The 24,651-nt window shown below is 42.2% G+C and overlaps 1 protein-coding gene across 4 annotated transcripts in view; it reads right to left on the bottom strand.

Annotated features, from left to right (window-relative positions):
* The window catches only part of EFCAB11 (EF-hand calcium binding domain 11), a 188,267-nt gene that overhangs the window by 27,571 nt on the left and 136,045 nt on the right, over positions 1-24,651 (bottom strand). For 2 of the 4 annotated variants that reach the window (XR_009534935.1, XM_060122007.1), the window contains exon 7: positions 16,217-16,288. Coding sequence is in view for 3 of the 4 variants with exons in the window: in XM_060122007.1 (XP_059977990.1) it covers positions 16,217-16,288 (72 nt within the window). In the remaining variant the exon portion in view is untranslated. Of the gene's footprint in view, positions 1-7,823; positions 8,239-16,212; positions 16,289-24,651 lie in introns of those variants that run through there. The other 2 variants (XM_060122119.1, XM_060122131.1) reach the window with 2 other exon arrangements.

The raw sequence follows: 24,651 nt of genomic DNA, 5'->3' as shown, positions 1-24,651 counted from the left end.
TGCTTTGAAGAAAAAGTACAGGCGTTACAAGAGTATATAAAAGGGACATGTAGCCCAGTCTGAGGAATTCAGGAAGGCCTTGCTGCCGAGCAAGTTGACCCTTGGGTTGAGCCGTGAAGGGTGGGTGGGTGGTGAGGCATAAGCAGGAAAGAGTGTTCAAGGCAGAACAGCATGTGCAGGGGAAAGAGGTGTCTGTGCTGGGGACCCATGGGGCCTTTGGTGTCTACTGATGTCAATATGATCAAAAGTCAATTCTAACATGAGCCTCTTCTGATGCTCTCCATCCCACTGACTTGCAACCTAAGTAACCCAGTTATAGAAGGCAGACATCTCCAGTTAAGGAGACAGCCTTGTCACCTTCTCCCTCACCCAGTGCCCAGCATATCCACTCTTGCCATCCAGTGCCACCAAATTTAACCCACTGTCCCCATGGATCTATCAGATCCACTTGTTTCTTTCTGGTCCCACCCCACCTCCTGAATACAAGCCACTTTCATTTATTACTTGGATGTCTGCAGCATTCTCCTGTATCCAACACTCTTCCAGAAAGCACTCCAGAACCCCTCACATCCGTTGTCCACCTGCAGCCAGACTGATAATTTCCAAAGGCAAATCTGGTCATTCCACCTCTGCCCTCACTAAAAACCTCCGATGGTCTCCCATTGCTCTCGAGAAAAAGACAAAATTCCCTGCCCTGGTTTAGAGGGCCCTGCATGGCCTGGCTGTCCCCACTGACAATGTCAGTGTCATCCTAGCCCCATGCCGTGTCTCACAGCTCCTCAGCCACCATGGTTGCCTCCCCCTTGGTCTCTGCTTCCTGCCATGCCCCTCCCACCGGGAGGCTTGGCAGTGCCCTTCCCTCTTCCTGGAATGCCCTTCCCCTCCACTGTGTTTAGTTAGCTCTTAATCATCCTTTAGATTCCCATTTAATCCTCAGCAAGCCCACCCTATGTCCCTGCTTGGGTACCCATTAATATCTGACCCTTCCCCATTAACATCTCCATCTGAACCAGATTACTCTCTGTTACAGCTGAATCGTGTCCCCCAAAATTCATATGTTGAAGCTCTAACTCCCAGTACTCAGAATGTGACTGTTTGGAGTTAGGGCCTTTAAAGAGGTGATTAAGTTAAAATGAGGCTGTTACGGTAGACCCTAATCCAATCCGACTGCTGTCCTCGTAAGAAGAGGAGATTTGGACACAGACATGCATGCACACAGAGGAAAGACCATGTGAGGACATGATGAGAAGTCTGCCATCTGCAAGCCAAGGACAGAGGCCTCAGATGAAACTAAATCTGCTAAAACCTTGATCTTGGACTTCTAGTCTCCGGAATTGTGAGGCAATAAATCCCTGCTTTTTAAGCCACCCGGTTTGCAGTATTCTGTTATGGCAGCCTGAGCAGACTAACCCTTTCTTTCATAGAAACTGTCATAGTTAAAGTTAGTTGTCAAAATTAGTTGCAACTTAACTTTCATTTCATTATTTGATTGCTATCTCTCTGATAAGAATGCAAGCTCTGTAAGGACAGGAACTGGGTCTGGTTTTGCCCACCATGGTATCGCCAGAGCCTGGCACAGTGCCTGGCATATGGTAGGTGCTCAGTAAATACTTGGGGCATGAATGAATGAACAGACAAGTAAAAACATATGAGTGAGTGGATGAACACACATGGAGAAGAAACAGTAATTACACAGTGGTTTTACCTTTGGAAAGATTCACTTTGGGCCTGGGCTGTGTCTGGAAGCAAGGGCACCTTGTCCTGGCTAATATGAGTATTAACATGCATTTATGTAATTTCACTAGATACAGCAAATTCCTGGAATTTCAAGTTTTTACTCCCTCAGAGCAACACTGTTCAGTGAAATTTAATCTCATGGATTTTATTTTTAAAGAGGCAAATAACTCTAGGGTAAAAAAAAAAGATAATTCTAAGAGACATAAATCCAGCATCTTTGCAATTGGAAGAAAATATCTTGTTTGTATCAAACCATGATACAAACGGCATGCTTGATTTCCGCTTGGAAAATGTCCTTGATGGTTTCCACGGGACAATGACACAGTGAGAGCACCGTGGAATCACCACACAGGAGGGAGGGTGGGACACATGTGAGAATTTCTGTTGCAGTTTTAAGAGGAGTCTTCTTTTCTGAGAAACTCATTATTCACTTAATTATTCATTCTGTTTATTTACTGTAGAGTTATTACACATAAATATGGTGCAAATCCCTGGAATCCTCAAACACCAGATGCCAGTTTCCCTCTGCAGTCCCAAAAGACATAGCCAAGCCATCACTGTGAGAATTAAAACAACAACAACTAAAACCCAATTAAAATTGTGCTAGCGTGTTCATTTCCAAAATAAAAACCCTGGGAATGAATAAGCTTTTAGTCACTCCCCTGACTGCTTCTGCAAAAGAACAAACACAAAAAACTTTAAACTAAAACTGGCATATAATTAGTATTTAAATCACAGTTACAATGAACCTCGTATCTGCACAGAAAGGGCATTGGCTAAGTCAACGTCATATTATTTCTCCCATTTTCAAAAATCACGTGATTGAAGAAAACGGCATTTTGCTTTTCAGAATTTCTATGTGTCTGGCCAAAGCCCAACGATGGTGGAGGAAGAAGCCAAGATGGCGACATGAAGTTTGGGGTCTTGGAATCCACAGGTTACACAACCTCTTCCTCCTCATGATGTGAGGGGGCCTCACACCCAGGTGCGTCTCACCCACCTGAGTATAAGACTGGGCACAGGAGGGGATGAACACGCAGCCCATGTTCTTGGAACAAAGGCCAACAGAGCACAGAGGAGGCCTGTCTCCTTCAAGAAATTGTTGGGAGTGCAGAGAGAACCACACGACTGAGGGCAGTGCAGTGCTGACCGCTGGGCTGGAGGACGTGTGTGGGTGTGGGGAAGAAGGAGAGGTCGGGGGTGTGTGTGTGTACGTGTTTACAAGTCACCAATCCTCAGGTGATACTGGCTCCACGAAGAACCAGGTGGACTTTCTGATGAGCGTGTGACTGTGGTCACCTCCATTGGAGAGTCGCAGAGTGATAGGAGATCTGTTTGGCCTGCTACGCCCATACCAAATCACAGTCTGCCTAGGGGGTCACTGTGAGACCCGAGGTAACCTTGGAGGTGCAGGCAAATGAGTGCGTTAGTGGAAATACGTGAAGCTCTTCTGGATAGGCCAGAGGCCTGCGGTGCCTCTCCTAACCCGGAGCTCTGACCTGAAAGGCCAGGGGTCTCCATTCTCAGCGTTGTGTTTATAAGGGCGGGCTCAGAAGACAGGCTGTGCAGGTTCAAATCCCAGGTCTGCCACTGACCTTCACTCCTCTGTGCTTATTCCCCATCTTGACAATAAGGATGATGCCTCTGTCTTAGAGTTGCCACAAGAATTATCTGTGACAGTGCATGTGAAGTGCTGACAGCAGTGTCAGCCAATGGCAGGCACATACTAAACACTGGTTTCTACCATCAATGCTGGTAAATTCCAGTCGTGTGGCAATTTATCACAGGGCTGAGCTTTGTGGTAACACTGTTGTTTTCTACTTTGTATTTCCAAGGCAGCTGATAAACTGTTTGTTTCACTCCTGAGCAACAAGAATGTTGCTATTCCTGGCACCTCAGATTAAAATAAATTCATTGCCTCCTGTCTCACAATGCCCATGGCCATTTTTGTTACCTGTTGCAAATATTTTCTAGTCACGTAGCCTCATCTGGGGTCTTTTTGCTGAGAAGGCAAAAACATTTTCTAATCTTCTTGGCAACCACAGTGTAAAGTATCAGGTCCATAAAAACACAAAAGGTCTTCATCACTAATATATGGAATAGGAACTCTGTATAATATTTCATTATTGCTTTCTTATTAACATAACATTAATAATCTGTAGCTGCTTTAACAATTCCTGGGCATGAAAGCCTGGTATATTAAGTTATGGCTAAGATTAGATATATTAAAGTTACCTCCATGATATCATGAAAGAAACATGATAGAGCTGAGAAAATCAATTTAAATTAAAATAAAATCATTCTGTCTTATGCTTCAGTTTTCAAGGCAGCTGCTCTTAGATCAGCTCTGATGTGACCTCACTATCTGAGGTCTGAAGTTAAGTGGGTGCACCCAGGCCTTTCCTTCCGGGTGTTTCAAGTCGAGTTGCTCAGTGTCTTCACTTGGGTGGGGCAGCGGTGCAAGGGGAGATGAGGAAGCAGGGAGTGGAAGGTTAAGTGTGTGGCTTATGAGTTTACAGTCACACCACTAGTCAAGTTAGGTACCAGGGACGGTAAGATGGCAGCATGTTCATAAGACATAAAAACATCGAACTGGAAGATCGCTTAGAGACAGCTAATCAATCATTTCCCAAAGTATAATCCATGGAACATTAGTTCTTTAAGACGGCTCTCTCTATATCCTCACGTGCACATAAACACACACACACACACACACACATACACACACACACACACACATACACAAACACAGAATTACATGGTCCATCAAATAAGTCTGAGAATCTCTGCAATGTACCCATTCCTTGGAGTGCCATAACGGACTTCCACATTTTAAAGTTTCTGTGAACTCCTACAGTAAGAAAACACCCATTTGTCATCTTTGACCAAGTATTTCCCCAGCTTCCCTGGCCACGGCACCCTTTGTTCATATAACACTTATTTACGTCTAACAGGCAATGAGCAATCTTATCTAAGTCAACCTCCTCCTTGAAATTGATGAGGAAGAGGAAACTGAGGCCCAAGGAAAGCGTTTGACTTGCCAAGGAGCATAATTCAAACACTGAGTGGAGAGGGGAATTCACATCTTCGGATTCTTAGCTCTGCCTCTCAGAGAAACTTCCCTCTCATTCATCAACGTATGCAAACCTGTCATGCACAGGCACGGCGCCAGACACTAAAGACGCAAAGATAAAAAATGGTCCTGGGGGCTTCCCTGGTGGCGCAGTGGTTGAGAATCTGCCTGCCGATGCAGGGGACACGGGTTCAAGCCCTGGTCTGGGAGGATCCCACATGCCGCGGAGCAACTAGGCCCGTGAGCCACAGCTACTGAGCCTGCGCGTCTGGAGCCTCTTCTCCGCAACGAGAGGCCGCGATAGTGAGAGGCCCGCGCACCGCGATGAAGAGTGGACCCCGCTTGCCACAACTAGAGAAAGCCCTCGCACAGAAACGAAGACCCAACACAGCAAAAATAAATTAATTAATTAATAAACTCCTACCTCCAACATCTTCTTAAAAAAAAAAAAAGGTCCTGGCTTCAGGAGGCTCATAGTCCAAAGCTGGAGGCGGAACCGGAAGTGTACCGACCACACTACAATGTGAGGAGAGCTCAGAAGTGACTGCTGTGGGAGTGGGTCCAGAAGAAAGTATGACTCATCTCCTAAGGGGTTAGGAGTTAGTTGTCACACAGGACGTGAGGTTGGCACGGGGCCTTGAAGGGTGAGCAGGAGTTTGCCTCAGAATGTTTTTATCTCCCTTAATACCTTTTTAAGGAGTCCCCACAATAGCTCCCTTGTGTGGGATGATGTTCGCATAAATCACCACAGGATTCTGTCACCTGACTGGACCAGGATCAGGGCCCCAGGGCAGCCAACAGGAGTGTCTAGGGAGTGCTGTCCAACAGAACTCTGTGCAATGATGGAAATGTTCTCTTTGGCGTGGTTCAACATGGCGGCCACCAATCATAGGTAGTTATCGAACACTTGAAATGTGGCTACAGGATATGGCTATCCAGTGAGGAACTGAATTTTTTTTTTTTTTTTTCAGTACGCGGGCCTCTCACTGTTGTGGCCTCTCCTGTTGCGGAGCACAGGCTCCGGACGCGCAGGCTCAGCGGCCATGGCTCACGGGCCCAGCCGCTCTGCGGCATATGGGATCTTCCCAGACCAGGGCACGAGCCTGTGTCCCCTGCATCGGCAGGCGGACTCTCAACCACTGCGCCACCAGGGAAGCCCTGAATTTTTAACTTTATTTAATCTTGATTAGTTAAAATTAAATTTAAGTAGTCACATGTGCTGGTGACTTTAGACAGCACAGCTTTAGACTGATTAACAGATTCACTTTGTGATTCCAATTTATAATACAAGTTGGGGGACTTCCCTGGTGGTCCAGTGGTTAAGAATCTGCCTTCCAATGCAGGGGACACGGGTTCGAGCCCTGGTCAGGGAACTAAGATACCACATGCTGCGGGGCAACTAAGCCCGCACACCACAACTAGAGAGCCTGAGCACCGCAAATACTGAGCCCGCGCACTCCAGAGCCCGCACGCCACAACTAGAGAGAAGCCTGTGTGCCTCAACAAAGAGCCCGCACACCGCAACGAAAGATCCCGCATGCAGCAACTAAGACCCAACACAGCCAAAATTAATAAATAAATAAACATTTTTTTAAAAATACAAGTTGGTTTAGACTTACAATTTTGAGTTGAAATTCGAGTTTACAAATACTATTGAAACATTCAAGAGACTTAAGACATCAGATTATAGAGTCTACTTAATTATACTTAAAATTTATTTAAATACATGGGAAGATGTATTTGTTCACTGGAGAACTGAAGGGCTTAAAAGAGAATTGATTCAAGGATTTGGAAACATTAAAAATAAGTCCTCTGACCAGTGGAATTAGCTAGAAATCAATAACGAAAACTAGAAATGCCACATCCTTTGAAAATTTAACAACGCATTTCTGTACAGCCGATGTGTCAAAGAAGAAAGTACAACAGAAATTAGAAAATATTTTGAACAAAATATTAACGAAGACAAGACATACCAAAACTTGTGAGATGCAGCTAAAGCAGGGCTTAGATGACACTTACAGTCTTAAATGTAAGTATTAGAAAAGAAAAAAGGCTGAAAATCAGTACAGTATTTGTCTTTCTCTGTAAGATTTATTTCACTTAGCATAGTGCCCTCAAGATCCATCTATATCGTCACAAGTGGCAGCTTTTCTTCTTTTTTTATGGCTGAATAATATTCCATTGTATGGGTACAGATACAGATATATTTCATATTTTCTTTATCCACTCATCCATCGATGGACACTTGGGTTGTTTCCATGTTTGGCTATATTAACATATTTACAGGCCTTCTGAGACTGGCCACAGGGAGAATCTAGGAACCATACCTGTGGGTTTTCTCAGTGCTGTAGGAATTATGAAGTTGAAAAGACATGCAAAGGGCTTTCATTTCGATAGGTCCAAGGCCAAGGGATTTCCTCCTTTGAAATGTATATTGCAAGCAGTATTATAGGAAAGCTAGGCACTTTTGTTTTTTTTTGAGGTTCTCCAAATGCAATTCAAAAGCAGATATATGAGGTCTCTTCTTTGTCAGAAACCAACCCGTATAACAGGTTGTGAGCGTACTTCCCTATGGCAAAAGCCTGACCCCACTGGGACACTGTTGAGAGTTCAGAGTCCTATAAAGTTGCCATTAAGTGGTGGTTTTCCAGTTTTTGCTAATGTATCCTATAACATTATTTTGAAAGGCTATATATAACCCTTTTATATATTTTTAATTGACATCTAGACTTGTATTATACATTTAAAGTGGCAAGGGATATAATTTCCATCATACAGTAATACCTGAAAATTTTAAAATAAACTTTTATTTTAGAACAGTTTTAGGGGCTTCCCTGGTGGCGCAGTGGTTGAGAGTCCGCCTGCCGATGCAGGGGACACGGGTTCGTGCCCGGTCCGGGAAGATCCCACATGCCGCGGAGCGGCTGGGCCCGTGAGCCATGGCCGCTGAGCCTGCGCGTCCGGAGCCTGTGCTCTGCAACGGGAGAGGCCACAACAGTGAGAGGCCCAAGTACCACAAAAAAACCCACCAAAACCCAAAATAGAACAGTTTTAGATTTACAAAAAAAATCGTGAAGATAGTACAGATTTCCCCTACACCTCACACCCAGTTTCACCTATTATTAACATTTTACATTAGTATCATATATTTGTTATAATTAATGAAACAATTTTGACATTACTATTAACCAAAGCACATGCTTTATTCAGTTGTCCAGGGTTTTTATCTAACGTATTTTTCCTTTTCCAGGATCCCATCCCAGCTATCACATTACATTTAGCTGTCATGTCTCCTTAGGCTCCTCTTGGCTGTGACATTTCTCAGGCATTCCTTGTTTTTGACCTTGACAGTTTTGAGAAGTGCTGGTCAGGTATTTTGTAGAATGTCTCTGAATTAGGATTTGTCTGCTGTTTTTCTCATGATGGGACTGAGGTTGTGGGGTTTGAGGAGGAAAGCCAGAGAGGTTAAGGGTCATTTTCATCACATACATAAGGGTACCTAGTATCAACAAGATTTATCACTGTTGATATTGACCTTGATCACCTGGCTCAAGTAGTGTTTGTCAGGTTTCACCACTGTTACTCTATGTCTCCCTTCCATACAGTACTCGTTGGAAGAAGGTCACTCTATGCAGTCCACACTTAAGGAATGGAGAGTTATGCTACACCTCTTTGAAGGCAGAGTACCTACGTAAATCATTTGGAATTCTTCTGCAAAGGAGATGTGTCTCAACTCTGCCATTTATTTATTTAATCATTTATTTGAATCAGTGTGGACTCATGGATATTTATTTTATACTTTGAGTTATAATCCAATACCACTTTATTTTGTTACTCAAACTGTTCCAGCTTTGGCCACTTGGAGCTCTTTCTATTGGTTCTTGTGTCCCTTTGATACACCCCTACTAATGTAAGTTGTTTTTTTTAAAATTTTGTTTTGTTTTGCTTTTTGAGCACTTCCTCACTTTCTGGCTCATCTTGCTTATTTTACCACACTAAAAAAAAAAAAAAATTCCCTGTGCTTTACCTATTCAACCCTCCTCCACCACAAAAAACCCTTGATAATCACTGGTCTTTGAGTCATCACTATAGTTTTGCCTTTTCCAGAACGTCATATTGGTACCATACAGAATGTAGCCTTTTCACACTGGCTTCTTTCACTTAGAAATATGCATTTAAGATTCACCCATGTGTTTTTGTGGGTCAACAGCTCATTTCTTTTAATCACTGGATAATAATTCCATTGTACGGTTGTATCACATTTTGTTTATACAGTCATCTCCTGAAGGACATCTTGGCTGCTTCCAGCTTTGGGTGATGATGAATAAAGCTGCTATTAATAATCTTGGGCAAATTTTTTTGTGGAGAGAAGTTTTCAAATCAGTTGAGTAAATATGTAGGTTCATGACTGCTGGATCATTTGGTAAGACTATGCTTAGCTTTGTAAGAAACTGTCAAACTGTCTTCGGAAGTGGCTGTGCCACTTTGCATTCCCACCAGCAGTGAGTGAGTAGAAATTACTGAACTGAAAGTTAAACTGAGGGAGGAAGAGAGGGGGAGGAGGAGAACAGAGAATGAGAGACGTCAGGTCACATCGGCGGCATAACATACGTGTAACTGGATTCTGAGAGGACATTCTCTTCAAGGATGTCAGAAAAGAAGTGTTTGAAGAGATAATGGCCAAGAGGTTTTCATATTTGATAAAATACATGAAGTATGTTGGAATTTTGGTTTCTATTTGTAGTTGGGGGGGGGGTGGTGGAATCTGTTGACACAAGGACATCAGTTAAAAAGCAGGTCAGATAGAACCCTGGATGGCTCAGTGTATGTAATTCTATCTATGGCTGTGATAGGAATAGCAGAAACAAAGGCAGGAAGGGTGGGAGGGAGGGAGGAAAGGAAGGAAGAAAGTAACGAAGGAAGGAGGGAGGAAGGGAGGGTAGGGAAAAAGGGGGAGAAAAGAAAGACAATGGGCTTCCCTGGTGGCGCAGTGGTTGAGAGTCCGCCTGCCAATGCAGGGGACGCGGGTTCATGCCCTGTTCTGGGAAAATCCCACATGCCGCGGAGCAGCTGGGCCCGTGAGCCATGGCCGCTGAGCCTGCGCGTCCGGAGCCTGTGCTCGGCAATGGGAGAGGCCACAACAGTGAGAGGCCCGCGTACCGCAAAAAAAAAAAAAAAAAAAGACAATGAATAAACCTCATCCCACAAGCAGTCCAATATAAGTAGCAGTAGAGAATGCTTGGTAGAGATGTTGACTCAGCACTATTTCTGCCATGTTTAACCTTAGAAACATCATTTAAAGTCAAGGTTGGCTTCCTTCTTTAAAACAAAGAAGATGACCAAACCTGGCTTCTACTTTACAGTGACTATTATTATAATACTTGCGATGTACTTCCAGACCCTTGGTCAATTTTTTTGTAAAAATTTAGTATTATTGAAATTGTTCTTCCTAATGAATATACTACAGCAAACCTAACTGCTTTGTTCTCCTTTGAAGTTTTTTCCCCCGCCAAGGATCAGTAAATCATAAAATAAGGAGTATATTTGGATTTCAGTTTATGTTTTCATATAAATTAATCTGCATTTTCTGTGAAGTTAGAGTGATGCTCTTTTTGATTCACACTTCTGAGCATTTTACCGATTTAGCAATCTAAGAGAAATTTAGATTGAACACTCCATATTTTATTATGTTAAATTGTTTTCAGCCACTTTTGAATCCACGTGGCCAAGCCAATTTAAATTTGTTTTGTAAGAAAGGTCACTCTGTGAGCTGCTATCCCTAATGCCATTACATTTCCATTGGTGTGGGTTTTAACTGTCTAATTCCGCAGTTCTAAACAGATTTCTCAAAAGTTACAAGAAAAAGGAAAGCAACCGTTTTTATTAACCCTAAATTACAATTCTGTAAGTGAAGCGTGAACCCCAAGTACCGTGACTGTTGAAAACTACGGTTTAGAATTTACACACATAAGTGAGTGTTGCCCAATGAGGATGCACATCTATTTCAAAAATGCTTCCATTGTTCAGAGCATTTCTAGAAATCCTCTTTGAAAACCACCTTTAGAGCTGGCAGCACATTTTAAAAGATATTGTCTCTGGTGGCAAATCTTTGTCACTTGAAAGTGGATTTGATTAATAACCCAATGTAATTTGGATTAAGCTTGGTGATGTGTAAGATGGGAATTAGTATTTAATACCTACCATGTGATAGAAGCTTGACCTGGGATGGCCAATGAATCTGGATAAACTCATTCTGGATCAAAAACAAAGTGAGACCAAAGAATACGGACCAGTGTCATAGATGATCTTCCCACTGGAGGTGATGTAGCAGAAGAGCAGTTATTTATGCTTAATCAGGCTGGCAGGTTTGGCTCTCCACCCTGACACTCCACCCATCACCACCACCTGGCCCGAGCCGCGTTACTTAGACTCTCTGAGGTGGTTTCCTCATTTATAAGAGAGGATGCTAATGTCTGTCTCATCAATTTTCAAGAATAAAATAAAATAATAAAAATACCCACAAAATTAGCCCCCCCTTTCCCCCCCGAAGGTGACAATGGGGAAGGAAAAATATTCATTAGGACACTGATATACCTAAAATAGATAACTAATGAGAACCTACTGTATAGCACAGGGAACTCTACTCAATCCTCTGTGGTGACCTAAATGGGAAGGAAATCCAGAAAAGAGGGGATATATGTATACGTATAGCTGATTCACTTTGCTGTACAGCAGAAACTAACACAACATTGTAAAGCAACTACACTCCAATAAAAATTAAAAAACAAATTCACTAGGATGAAGGTGGCCCAGTGTTTTTTTAAATGGAATTTTATCTTATGGTGTATTTTCCTATTACCTCATCAGATATGAATTCCAAGGTTATTTGTTAATTTTCTATTTGGGGCAAAGATCTAGTTGTTATTTTGGTGTTTTTAGGCTAAGGGACTTGTATGTGTGTGTGTGAGTTGCCTGGTTGTGGGATGGTATGGTAGAGGTAGTTGTGAAAGATGAAGCTGAACAGACAAGTGGAGACAAGACTGTAGAGGGCTTTGAATGGCACGTTAAGGGTTAGACATGACCCAAATGAAAAGATGGCTATTAAAGCTTCTGAGCAGAGAAGAAAAAAAAAACAAAAACAATTCTATTTGTGCTTTGAGAAGATAACTGACATGCTGGACTAAATTTCATGACAGTGGGGTCTAGTTCTTGACTTGTCACCACACCCTTTACTCATCTTTATAGCAATGAATAGAAGAACATATGCCTCAATGGACGGATGGGAGTGGGAATAAGAACATGGGCCGAGAGATCATGATGCATGGAAGGAAATGTCATGAAAGTTTTTGCAGATGCAGACTCAAAGGATGCAGTGACTGACTGGATGTCACAGTGAAGGAAGATGGGGGAGATTTGAAAGAAACTCCTAGGTGTCTGGTTCAGATGAGATCTTGGGGTGGGGGATGGGATGGATGCCATTAACAGAAATAGAAAACACAGAATGAGAAGCCAATTTTGGAAATCAGAGAAAACAATGAGTCTGATTTTAGTTCAGTGAGCTTGGGTTGAGGTGAAAACGTCCAACCGGCAAATGAAAACACAGGTCTGGGTGCAGCAGAGATCAAGACGAAAGATAAAGTTTGATTGGTGGGGTCACACCCGTAAAGGTGACAGCTGAAGTCTTGGGAGAGAATGAAATCATCCTTGGAGAATGTGTTGATCAAGAAGAGTGGCCAAGGACTCCCCTGGTGGCGCAGTGGTTAAGAATCTGCCTGCCAATGTAGGGGGCACGGGTTCAAGCCCTGGTCCAGGAAGATCCCACATGCTGCGGAGCAACTAAGCCCATGTGCCACAACTACTGAAGCCCGCATGCCACAACTACTGAAGCTTGCGCACCTAGAGCCCGTGCTCTGCAACAAGAGAAGCCACCGCAACGAGAAGCCTGCACATTGCAATGAAGAGTAGCCCTAGCTCGCCGCTCCTAGAGAAAGCCCACACGCAGCAACGAAGACCCAACGCAACCAAAAATAAATAAATAAATTTATTAAAAAAAAAAGAAGAGTGGCCAATTAGAGTACCCTGGAGAATACTAACACTTACAAGATAGTTGAAGATACAGGAAAAGAGAGTAGAATGGGAAGAATGGGCACAGAAATACCACGAGAGAGCAGTGCTATGGAGGCTAAAGAGAGAAGGACCCAAGAGAAAGGACAAGTGTGATGGGGTCCGAGAGGGGCTCGTGCGTTTGGCCACTGGAAATCACTGGTGATCTCTGAGAGACAGCTGTTGCCAGAGGGGAAGACTGGAACTGGTCATAGTGAAAGGTCCGCTGGAGGCAGAGGTATCAGCAAGAGAGATCTGGCGACAGCTTCCTCTTCCATCTTGGCTGCTGCTTCTTAGTCTATTTAGAAGACTCTTTTCTCTGCTGCCCCAGTAAATGTTGATGTTACCTAGTATCTGTCCTTGGCTCTATGCTTGTAACAGTTAGGGTTCTCTTGGTTTCAGATAACAGAAAGCAACTCCAGCTGGCTTGAGCAGAAAGATTTATTGGAAGGATACAGAGTTACCTCATAGGACCCAAAGGGTTATGACTGGGCCTTGTGTATAAGCTTTAATCAGAAATCCAGTACCATGGGTTTCTCTAGTTCCTCTCTTGTTCCCCTCTTGGTGTCTGTTTCATTTTCTGCTCTCACTGCAAACCAGCTGCCTTGGTTTTCCAGGCCACATGGTGGCAAACACGTCTGCCCCTCGCCCCTGAGTCATAACCACTCATTCGGCCGGAGGAGCGCTGTTCCGCCTCCCTCACTCTCACTCCTGAGGTCTTCCACGGGGAGAGACCGAGCTGATCAGCTTGCATAAACGCCCATCCTTGGGCCATGCAACTGAAGGGAGACCAACAGGGTCACACTGCAGACAGCATCATGTGGCCTGGGGACGAGGGTGGGCAGGGGCCTGGAAGTGAGAAGCTGGGGCAAAGCTTACAAGACAAGGATTTGGACGGAGTGTAGCGGGAGTAGTAAGGAGGGAAGGTGACATGAGCAGCTTCTCACGGCCCCTTCTTTTGGTCTGTGCTCTGCCCTGAGAGCCTGGGCCCTCCTAAGCATCAAATCCTCGAGGTGCTCTCCCTCCTAGAGAAGGTCCAGGTCATATTGCTTTCTTCTAAAAAAAGAACAGGGGATGGCCGCCCAGCTCTTATCAACTTCCCCTCCTGTGACCGGCCCTCAGCACACCTGGCTGAGTGTCTAGGGACCAAGCCTATACCCTCAAGATGAATCAGAGTTGACTGATCCAGGGGCCAACTGAAGCCTCTTTCTAGGGTCTTTGCACTTGCACAGATGACAGGCCAATTCCTTTTTAGAATGGTGGGAGGCTGCAGTGACCAGGGGACAGGGGCAGAGTCCGGAGGTGCTTGTGTTACTCGTTCTCATTTTCCTGGAAACCCAGCTGCACCACTGCCCTTCCTATGTTGGATTATATAAGCTAGCCCAGTATTTTCTAGTAAATTCCTTTTCTGTCTAAGTTAGTCTGGGTAGGTTTCTGTCATTGAGACCTCACTGAGACCGAAGAGAGCCTGGGCTAATCCCGGATCAAGGCAGTTGCCCAATAGCTCTTCCCACCCTGGCCTCCTGCCTGCCACTCAACGGGAGGACGTGACCTCTCCCTCTCTCTTGTCATGATTACGGGAAGAAATAAGGTCCAACTAGTGATTGCAATACAAGGTTTTGGTATTCTGGCAATTACTGAAATATAAGCATTTTGTTGGTAGATTACTCTATAATTTTTATATTTTAAAAATCTAAAAGCAGTACCACTTATGTACTGAGATGAGGACCAATGACTCAACTATTCAATTTATGATGAAAATACTTGCTGAATAAAACTCTACCCAAAGTCGGAAAGGGCTTTTCATCAGCCAGAACAATCTGTCCTAAAACGCACGTGATGCTCAATGATACCAGGGATCCACTTTGTTCTTGAAATAATATTTCACGTGTACTTCTTAATGATTTTCAAAGTCTTCTTCATTTTAGATAGTGTTCAGTATGCTAATTTTGGAATAAGACTTTATTTTTTAACAACCTTTTAATTTTGGAATAGTTTTAGGTTTATAGAAAGATTGTGAAGATAGAATAGAGAGTTCCCATGTACTCACTCACTTTCCCCTATGATAAATATTTTCTATGAGTATGGTACATTTGTCACAATTAATGAACCAATATTGATATAGCATTATGAACTAAAGTGCATACCTTACTAGTGTTTCCCTAACGTCCTTTCTTCTATTCCAGGATCCCCTCCAGAACACCAAATCACATTTAGCTGTTATGTCTCTGTAGGCTCCTCTGATTTATGACAGTTTATTAAGTTTATCTGCTAATACTTTGTGTCAGAAGGATGCTTATTTAATGTTTCTCTTTGACAAATGTACATATTTCCTTGACCTTTAATACTTTAAAATTTGAATTATATTAGATGTTTTCACAGTGTTGTTAATGTTTAGCATTCTGAACATTTACAGATAAAATATTAGTACTGATATGAGTATTTATTTAAAATAAGTGCTGAATGTCCAGGGTCACAGTTTTTGTTCTAGGACAGCAGTCCCCGGATCCCAGGCATGGATGGGCAGAAAACAGAGGACGGGAACACAGATGGCTAAGGCTCTCATGGCAGGGCAGAGCCGCCCAGAACCAGGGAGGGTACGGCACAGGGCAGCCAGGCAGCCCAGGGCTTGTTGTTCTGCTGCAGGAACCGCAGGCCCAGGCCATTCTAATGGGTTCTGCAGGTAAGTCTTTTGCCTCCGATATCCTTACTGCACCCTGTCCTTCCTCTGTATGCAGCTGGAGAAGACTTATACTAATGTCAGCTCAATCTGGTTTTTCCATCTTGCACAACCAGCGCCCTAGGGCCATTTTTGCGATGATGATTTTTGATGACTACTAAGGATACATTGTCTTAGAGAAGTCTTAACTTTGTTTTCCAAAAGCCTTGCTCATTGCTTGGAACACAGTCAACACTCAGTCGCATGTACATGCTATTATTTGTTCAACCAAAGCTGAATGCAGGAAGGAAACTGGTACCACTGGCAGTTCCTGACACTAGGAACTGCTGAGGATCAGGGAGGCTGTGGGTAGGGTGGCAAGGACCAGTAACTGAGTGGAGCATCCTGGCTGGCAGCATTGGTCGGGGGGGAGTCGGGGGTTGAGAGTAAAGAGGAGGGGGGTTGGGGGCCATCCCAGTGGCAGTGCAAGCAACTGTGAGCATCTGAGAACCATGATGAAGAGTTTAACGGAAGGTATGCAGCATGACATCATTGGTAGAGTGGGATTCGACATCTAAATATATCACAATCTATTTCGGTCTCCCCACAGGTTGCCCAAAGCAGCACACAATAGTTAGGCTTACTTTTGTCCGTAGTTCATGGCATATTCGAAGTCTTTAAAGCTGACATGACCATCTGAGTCTTGATCTACTTCCCTGGAAAATGAAACAGAAAGTTATTCACAGGTTAGTTTCGTCTCACCTTATGCATCAAGAGCACATCAGAACCTTCATTTCTTTTCATGTCTACGTGAGAGGCACGTATTTTATCTACTTGAATGCTGAGGTTGATGTTTATCTTTTTTTTTTTTCCTTGATAATACCTAAGGTGTGAAGGAAAGGAAAAGTTATTTATTAAAACCTACAGAAATAATATATTCAATAAATTTAAAGGAATGTCATCAAGTGCACAGGTTATATGAAAAAAGGCAGGAGTGATGATTTTTCTAGTCATCCTGCAAATTCTTTCTGTGATATGTCAATAAATATACATGCATTTGTCAACCAAAAACGCAATGCAGGAGGCTGCAAAGAAGAAAAGAGTTTATTTAGGGTCTGAAGAATTGCAGTTTGGGAGATACAAATTCGGGTAACCCCGAAAGAGTGTTCAAAGGAAGAGACGAAAAGCCACGGGGTTGTTAAAAGCTGCTTGGTGAAATTTGTGACTGACTCTGACTCAAGTTAGAAAAGATTTGCCCTTGAGGAGTCACACGTTGTTTTAAGGTAAGGGTCCAGTAAATATTTTGCGTTTCTGGAAGGTGCTCTGGATGACGTCACCAGGACAAAAGATTTTGATGTGCAGAAGTCACACTTCCTTAATGGTCTCCTGGCTCCATTTTAGAGAACTCTCTTAGCAACACCAACTCCATTTTGATTTTCCTTTCACACATTACACAACAGAAGTGTGGAATAAAGAATTAAGAGATAAGAAAAACATTTGGGGAGTAAATAATAACGATGGGAACAGTGACTGACACCCTGCCTCGCACTGTCTTTATATCACCTGTCTCATCAAATCTGTGCACAGATGCCAGGACGGGTCCATTTTACAGACATGGAGCCTAAAGGGGTTCAGTGGTTTCTGAAGGATCATGTTGCTGGTAAGTAACCAGATTTGAAATTCAAATCATGATTGTTAAATTCCCAAACCAGGGCTCTATACTCTATTCCACGTCTCCCTATGTAAATAGGATGGTCCAGAGAGAAGCGGTTGTGTTGCAATTCCCATGCAGCTAACTCAAGCTCCGGAAGTTTTCACTGGCTTCATTCATGGCCTCGGAAGCTTGGTTAATTCCTCACAAACACCTGATGAGCTTTTCTGACTCCTATGGAGAGAGGTGAAGATGTGAGCCTCTGGCTGGTCAGCGGAGGGTGTGGGCGGCCTCAGCTGGGTTGTCCGTGTGTGTCGCTACACACACTGAGACAGGGGCATTGCTCCTTGAACAGGGAGCAGAGGAATGGCACCCATTCCACCTGGTTAAGATAACACATGGCAGAAGGACAAAATCATGGCATAAGCAATACATTCAACTGCTACCAGTGAAAGCAGTGTTTAAGAGTGTGTTTGAAAGATAACTGATGAGTTGTGGTCCCAATTCCTCTTTGGGGGGCACTCTAAAACAATGCATTACGTGCCTTATTTGCCTTATTGGGTTGGTGCAAATTATATTTTGTTGAAACGGCAAATGGTATTAACCATGACATAGGGCTTTTTAAAGCAAGGACTGGCCCGAGTAACAAAGCCACTAATCACTGTAATAGTTTTAAAGCAGGCTTTTAAAATATTGAATTCTAAAATAAACTTTCTGAATATTTCATGCCAAAGTCTCTGAAGTCTATAATGGTACTGGATAGAGTGATAATAATTTTTCATTCTTTTGAAGTAGAGAAAATCCCTACTTCTCTGCCCCAGGGCAAAACCATGTTGCAGTATGTTAGTATAAAATGATTGCAGACTGTAGGGGCCATTATTCTTGTTACTTCTTTTGGTAAAATATACATGACGATTTCATGCTATACAGGACCAAAAGCAGAATGTCGGATCTCTTCTAAGGGATTAGAAATAATCAGTATCACATGTTACTGATTACAGAGTATAAATCATCCCTCCTATTAAATTAGATAATTGAAGATTCTTAATATTGCCTACGTATTTTTTCTCAAAGAATTGGATTAGATAAATGGCCTTTTTTCTTCCCACTCTGAACTGATATGATTGAACTATAAATCTCATAGGGTGAGTTAAGTGGATAACCTAGAAAAGTAATATTTAGAATAAACTGTTTCTGATATATATATACGTGTGTGTGTGTGTGTGTGTGTTCATTCACTTATTGAGATGCTGAATGCTTGTAGAAAAGGAAATCCTTTTGTCTGATTTTCTCAGTAAATAAGTTTATTGTAATTCCATTAACTTATTTTTCTTGCTGCCTTTGCCAAAGCTTCCCATCATAAAATGGGCACAGTATAACCAAGAGGTATTAAAATGGAAAAGTTTATTCATAAGGCTTGGAGTGGCGTTTTTATAATGAATGGAGGAACATCATGTTTATATTTAGAATGAGACATGGTAAAATACTGTCTTCAACTTTTCTTCCTCATCACATATATATATGGTCGTCTCAAGGAGAATGAAAAGGAAATTCACATTTCAGAGATATAATTTTAAAAGCTAAAATACTGTTTTTCATTGCAGACGGTATTATTCCCAAGAAGGAAAGTTTCACAGCACCCACACTCAAGTCACCATGTGATGGACGAGCAGATGTGGCAGGTGGGTAGAATTAGTGGTATGCTGAGGAGATGAAGAAAACGTCATTAGGTAAAACGTTTCATTGTTTCTGTTTACAGTGTTTAACCCTAAAAGGAGTATACTCTCCTTATGAAACTAGAGTGTGCTGTCTTGGTGTCACCAACATACATTCAGCACTGAAATATTCCACCACCGTCACTCCAACTAGAAATAAACTCTGGGAAGGCAAGAACTTTCTCTTGTTTGCTGCTGTGTCCCCACCTCTTAGCCCATAGCGGGTAATGAATGTTTGCAGAGTGAATGAATTTGTGGAGTAAATGAATCTGGGGAAACAGTGGACAACACTTTGGAATATCTACTGCCTCCCAGGAGGTTTGGGGGGATTAAAGAAAGTATATCATCACTGTTTTTGTAGAGTCTGAAATACTAGCCAGAGAAATAATAACACACCGAAGAAGGCACCTAGGAGCCATCACTCAGGGACCAATAAGGAACGGTCAATTGTGGTCTCCATGCCCCACCACATTTTGTAAATACAGACCAGGTAGAGAGAGACCAAGTAAGACATGGACTCTGAAAGATGAGGTTGCTTAGTACAGCAATGGATGGAAGGAACCCCTTGAGTGTCAGGCTGAACAATTTAGAGATAAAGAGCTGGAAACTGGAAACCAAGGCAGAGCACTGGACACATCCGCGTCTAACCTGCCCTGTAGCTGAAGTCCAAGCACTTGAAGCCACTTAACTAACTTCTCTTTTACTGGACATGTGGCTATAGACATAGATATAGATACATGCATATATACACACATACATACAGGCTTATATTTCACAACTGTCTTTTTAAAGGAATGAACAAAGTTTATACAGATGGATGAGAGGAAAATAAATTGCTATGAACAACAATAACTGCTTTCTAGACATGTAAATCCAGTTAAATTAAAGGCTTTTTGGTTTGCTTGGTTTTGAGATGCAAACGGAGAGCTGGAATTGATGTGGGGAGTACAGACTCAAGAGAGCTGAACTGCTCTGTGTAACTTAGTATGAACAATATAGGACCATCTGGGAGGAAGGAGATGATGAGCAAGATAAGACAGGATGCAGGGAGAAGGGCTACTGAGGGGTAGGGAGGAGGCTGGGATGCTATACGATGGGAATTGGCCCAAGAAAAAGGCCCCAGTGATCAAAGGTCCTTTAATTAACTGCTACGTTTACTGTGTGCTCCGAAGTTGTTCGTGTTGCATGTTATAACCTCTCCATTTATCTTCACCAAGGGCTTGACAGGCACACAGTCTAAGGGGGGATGGTGTGTTTGGGGAGTGTGTGCTGAGTTCGGCACTGGAGATGAGTTCTGTCTGAGCGGGTGCGGTAGGGAGCAACAAAAGTGGGGTATGGTAAGATGACCATCAACTGAATTAACTCAGAGAGATGAGAACTCAGAGCCACAGGCCTTCCAGAAATTTGCAAAAACCTAGGAAGTGCTTTAAAATTCCATAGGATATGGAATGGGAGTCCCAGGCAATACTATCTGGACTTCGAAGGGCAGAAGACCCAGGGTGACAATGGGATACATTGAGAATTTCAGGCAGGACTAGACTCTGTCCATTCAGCTGAATTCCACTAGTTTTCATATCTGTTAAAATACAAACATTTTTTGACTCATCAGATAAGTGGTTATAATTACTTTTATCACCATGAGCTTTAGCATTTGTCTCTTTACATCCTGATTTGTTAAGCAAGATTCTGCTCTTTCCTTTTTTTTTTTTAAACATCGTTATTGGAGTATAATTGCTTTAAAATGGTGTGTTAGTTTCTGCTTTATAACAAAGTGAATCAGTTATACATATACATATGTCCCCATATGTCTGCCCTCTTGCGTCTCCCTCCCTCCCACCCTCCCTATCCCACCCCTCTAGGTGGTCACAAAGCACCTAGCTGATCTCCCTGTGCTATGCGGCTGCTTCCCACTAGCTAGCTATTTTACGTAGTGTATATATGTCCATGCCACTCTCTCACTTTGTCACAGCTTACCCTTCCCCCTCCCTATATCCTCAAGTCCATTCTCTAGTAGGTCTGTGTCTTTATTCCTGTCTTGTCCCTAGGTTCTTCATGACCATTTTTTTTCTTTTTAGATTCCATATATATGTGGTAGCATACGGTATTTGTTTTTCTCTTTCTGACTTACTTCACTCTGCATGACAGAATCTAGGTCCATCCCCCTCACTATAAATAACTCAATTTCGTTTCTTTTTATGGCTGAGTAAAATTCCATTGTATACATGTGCCACCCCTTCTTTACCCATTCATCTGTTGATGGACACTTAGGTTGCTTCCATGTCCTGGCTACTGGAAATAGAGCTTCAATGAACATTTTGGTACATGACTCTTTTTGAATTATGGTTTTCTCAGGGTATATGCCCAGTAGTGGGACTGTGGGGTCGTATGGTAGTTCTAATTTTAATTTTTTAAGGAACCTCCGTACTGTTCTCCATAGTGGCTGTATCAATTTACATTCCCACCAACAGTGCAAGAGGGTTCCCTTTTCTCCACACCTTCTCCAGCATTTATTGTTTGTAGATTTTTTGATGATGGCCATTCTAACCGGTGTGAGATGATGTCACATTGTAGTTTTGATTTGCATTTCTCTAATGATTAATGATGTTGAGCATTCTTTCATGTGTTTGTTGGCAATCTGTACATCTTCTTTGGAGAAATGTCTATTTAGGTCTTCTGCCTATTTTTGGATTGGGTTGTTTTTTTGATATTGAGCTGCATGAGCTGCTTGTAAATTTTGGAGATTAATCCTTTGTCAGTTGCTTCATTTGCAAATATTTTCTCCCATTCTGAGAGTTGTCTTTTCGTCTTGTTTATCGTTTCCTTTGCTGTGCAAAAGCTTTGAAGTTTCATTAGGTCCCATTTGTTTATTTTTGTTTTTATTTCCATTTCCCTAGGAGGTGGGTCAAAAAGGATCTTGCTGTGATTTATGTCATAGAGTGTTCTGCCTATGTTTTCCTCTAAGTGTTTGATAGTGTCTGGCCTTACATTTAGGTCTTTAATCCATTTTGAGTTTATTTTTGTGTATGGTGTTGGGAGTGTTCTAATTTCATTCTTTTATGTGTACCTGTCCAGTTTTCCCAGCACCACTTATTGAAGAGGCTGTCTTTTCTCTACTGTATATTCTTGCCTCCTTTATCAAAGATCACAAGCACTGAAATTGAAACTGTGATTAAAAATCTTCCAACAAACAAGAGCCCAGGACCAGATGGCTTCATAGGCAAATTCTATCAAACATTTAGAGAAGGGCTAACACCTATCCTTCTCAAACTTTTCTAAAATATAACAGAGGGAGGAACACTCCCAAACTCATTCTACGAGGCCACGGTCACCCTGATACCAAAATCAGACAAAGATGTCACAAAGAAAGAAAACTACAGGCCAATATCACCGATGAATACAGATGCAAAAATCCTCAACAAAATACTAGCAAACAGAATCCAACAGAACATTAAAAGGATCATACACTATGATCAAGTGGGGTTTATCCCAGGAATGCAAGGATTCTTCAATATACACAAATCAATGTGATACATCATATTAACAAACTGAAGGAGAAAAACCATATGATCATCTCAATAGATGCAGAGAAAGCTTTCGACAAAATTCAACACCAATTTTTGATAAAAACCCTCCAGAAAGTAGGCATAGAGGGAACTTTCCTCAACATCATAAAGGCCATATATGACAAACCCACAGCCAACATCGTCCTCAATGGTGAAGAACTGAAATAATTTCCACTAAGATCAGGAACAAAACAAGGTTGCCCACTCTCACCACTCTTATTCAACATAGTTTTGGAAGTTTTAGCCACAGCAATCAGAGAAGCAAAGGAAATAAAAGGAATCCAAATCGGAAAAGAAGTAAAGCTGTCACTGTTTGCAGATGACATGATTCTATACATAGAGAATCCTAAAGATGCCACCAGAAAACTACTAGAGCTTATCAACGAATTTGGTAAAGTAGCAGGATACAAAATTAATGCACAGAAATCTCTTGCATTCCTATACACTAATGATGAAAAATCTGAAAGTGAAATTAAGAACACTCCCATTTACCATTGCAACAAAAAGAATAAAATATCTAGGAATAAACCTAAGGAGACAAAAGACCTGTATGCAGAAAATTATAAGACATTGATGAAAGAAATTAAAGATGATACAAATAGATGGAGAGATATACCATGTTCTTGGATTGGAAGAATCAACATTGTGAAAATGACTATACTACCCAAAGCAATCTACAGATTCAATGCAATCCGTATCAAACTACCACTGGCATTTTTCACAGTACTAGGACAAAAAAATTCACAATTTGTATGGAAACACAAAAGACCCCGAAAAGCCAAAGCAATCTTGAGAACGAAAAACGGAGCTGGAGGAATCAGGCTCCCTGACTTCAGACTATACTACAAAGCTACAGTAATCAAGACAATATGGTACTGGCATAAAAACAGAAATATAGATCAATGGAACAGGATAGAAAGCCCAGAGATACTCTTTCCTTTTGTGATGCAGTGTGGACTTAGCCCAGACTAGATATGTTCCTGTGAACTAGAGGCTAAGTGGCCCCCACCTTGAAGGAGCCAGGGTTTCACGCTGTGAATTTTTTTATTAAGCTCAGCACCAGTGCTGCTCTAATATTACATTCTAAAGAAAAACATAGGTTGTTTTTAAATTTTAAAAATACATAAATAGCAAATGTTTCTCACAAGTAGTAAATTTACATCATACCAATTTCTTATAATGTTTTGAAAATAATTTTTGTTGTAAATAATTCAAGATGGGCTTCCCTGGTGTCACAGTCGCTAAGAATCCTCCTGCCAATGCAGGGGACACGGGTTCAAGCCTTGGTCTGGGAAGATCCCACGTGCTGCAGAGTAACTAAGCCTGTGCACCACAACTACTGAGCCTGCACTGTGGACCCCGTGAGCCACAACTACTGAAGCCTGAGTGCCTAGAGCCCGTGCTCTGCAACAAGAGAAGCCACCACAAGGAGTAGCCCGTGCACCGCAACAAAGAGTAGCTCCCACTCACTGCACACTAGAGAAAGCCCGTGTGCAGCAACGAAGACCCAAAGCAGCCAAACATAAATAAATAAAATTTTTAAAAATAAAATAATCATTCAAGAGTGCCCCATGGCCAGGTCTCCAAAGCCAGATTTCAAATTGGAGTGCGTGCTTTTGCTCAAGTTACTTTTTAAAAAAAAAAGAAGAAGGAAGGAAGGAAGGAAAGAAAGAAACGAAGAGAAAGGAATTGAAACAATGGAATATTCTCTATTAAAATGATGTAAAGACTATAGAAGTGACATTTTTAAGTAGAAACAAGAATACAAACTATATATAACTGCAATCTTATAAACACGTATATTCATTTGGGCAGAAGTTGAAGATTATAGGCTAAACACAAACTTGTCTTATGGGTTATTTTGGCTTAAAATAGTCTTTAATATTCATCTCTTTTTCAATTGAAGGAAGGAATTTTTTTTCTTTTTGGTCTGAATTTTCTAAACAAGTGACCTTATTTATGTATAAATCCTCAACAGCTAGAGCAGGATTTCTGTGTCGGTGCTGCTGACATTTTGGGCTGGATCATTCTTTGCTGTGGGAGCTGTCCTGCACACTGTAGGATGTTTAGCAGCATCCTTGGTTTCTACCCACTAGATGCCAGTAGGACTCTCCCCCAGCCCTCCCTGGCTATAACAGTCAAAAATGTCT

This window comes from Lagenorhynchus albirostris, chromosome 1 (genome assembly GCF_949774975.1).
Source record: "Lagenorhynchus albirostris chromosome 1, mLagAlb1.1, whole genome shotgun sequence".
In the NCBI taxonomy this organism is placed as follows: Eukaryota; Metazoa; Chordata; class Mammalia; order Artiodactyla; family Delphinidae; genus Lagenorhynchus; species Lagenorhynchus albirostris.
This window is presented reverse-complemented; position numbering and strand designations above follow the sequence as displayed.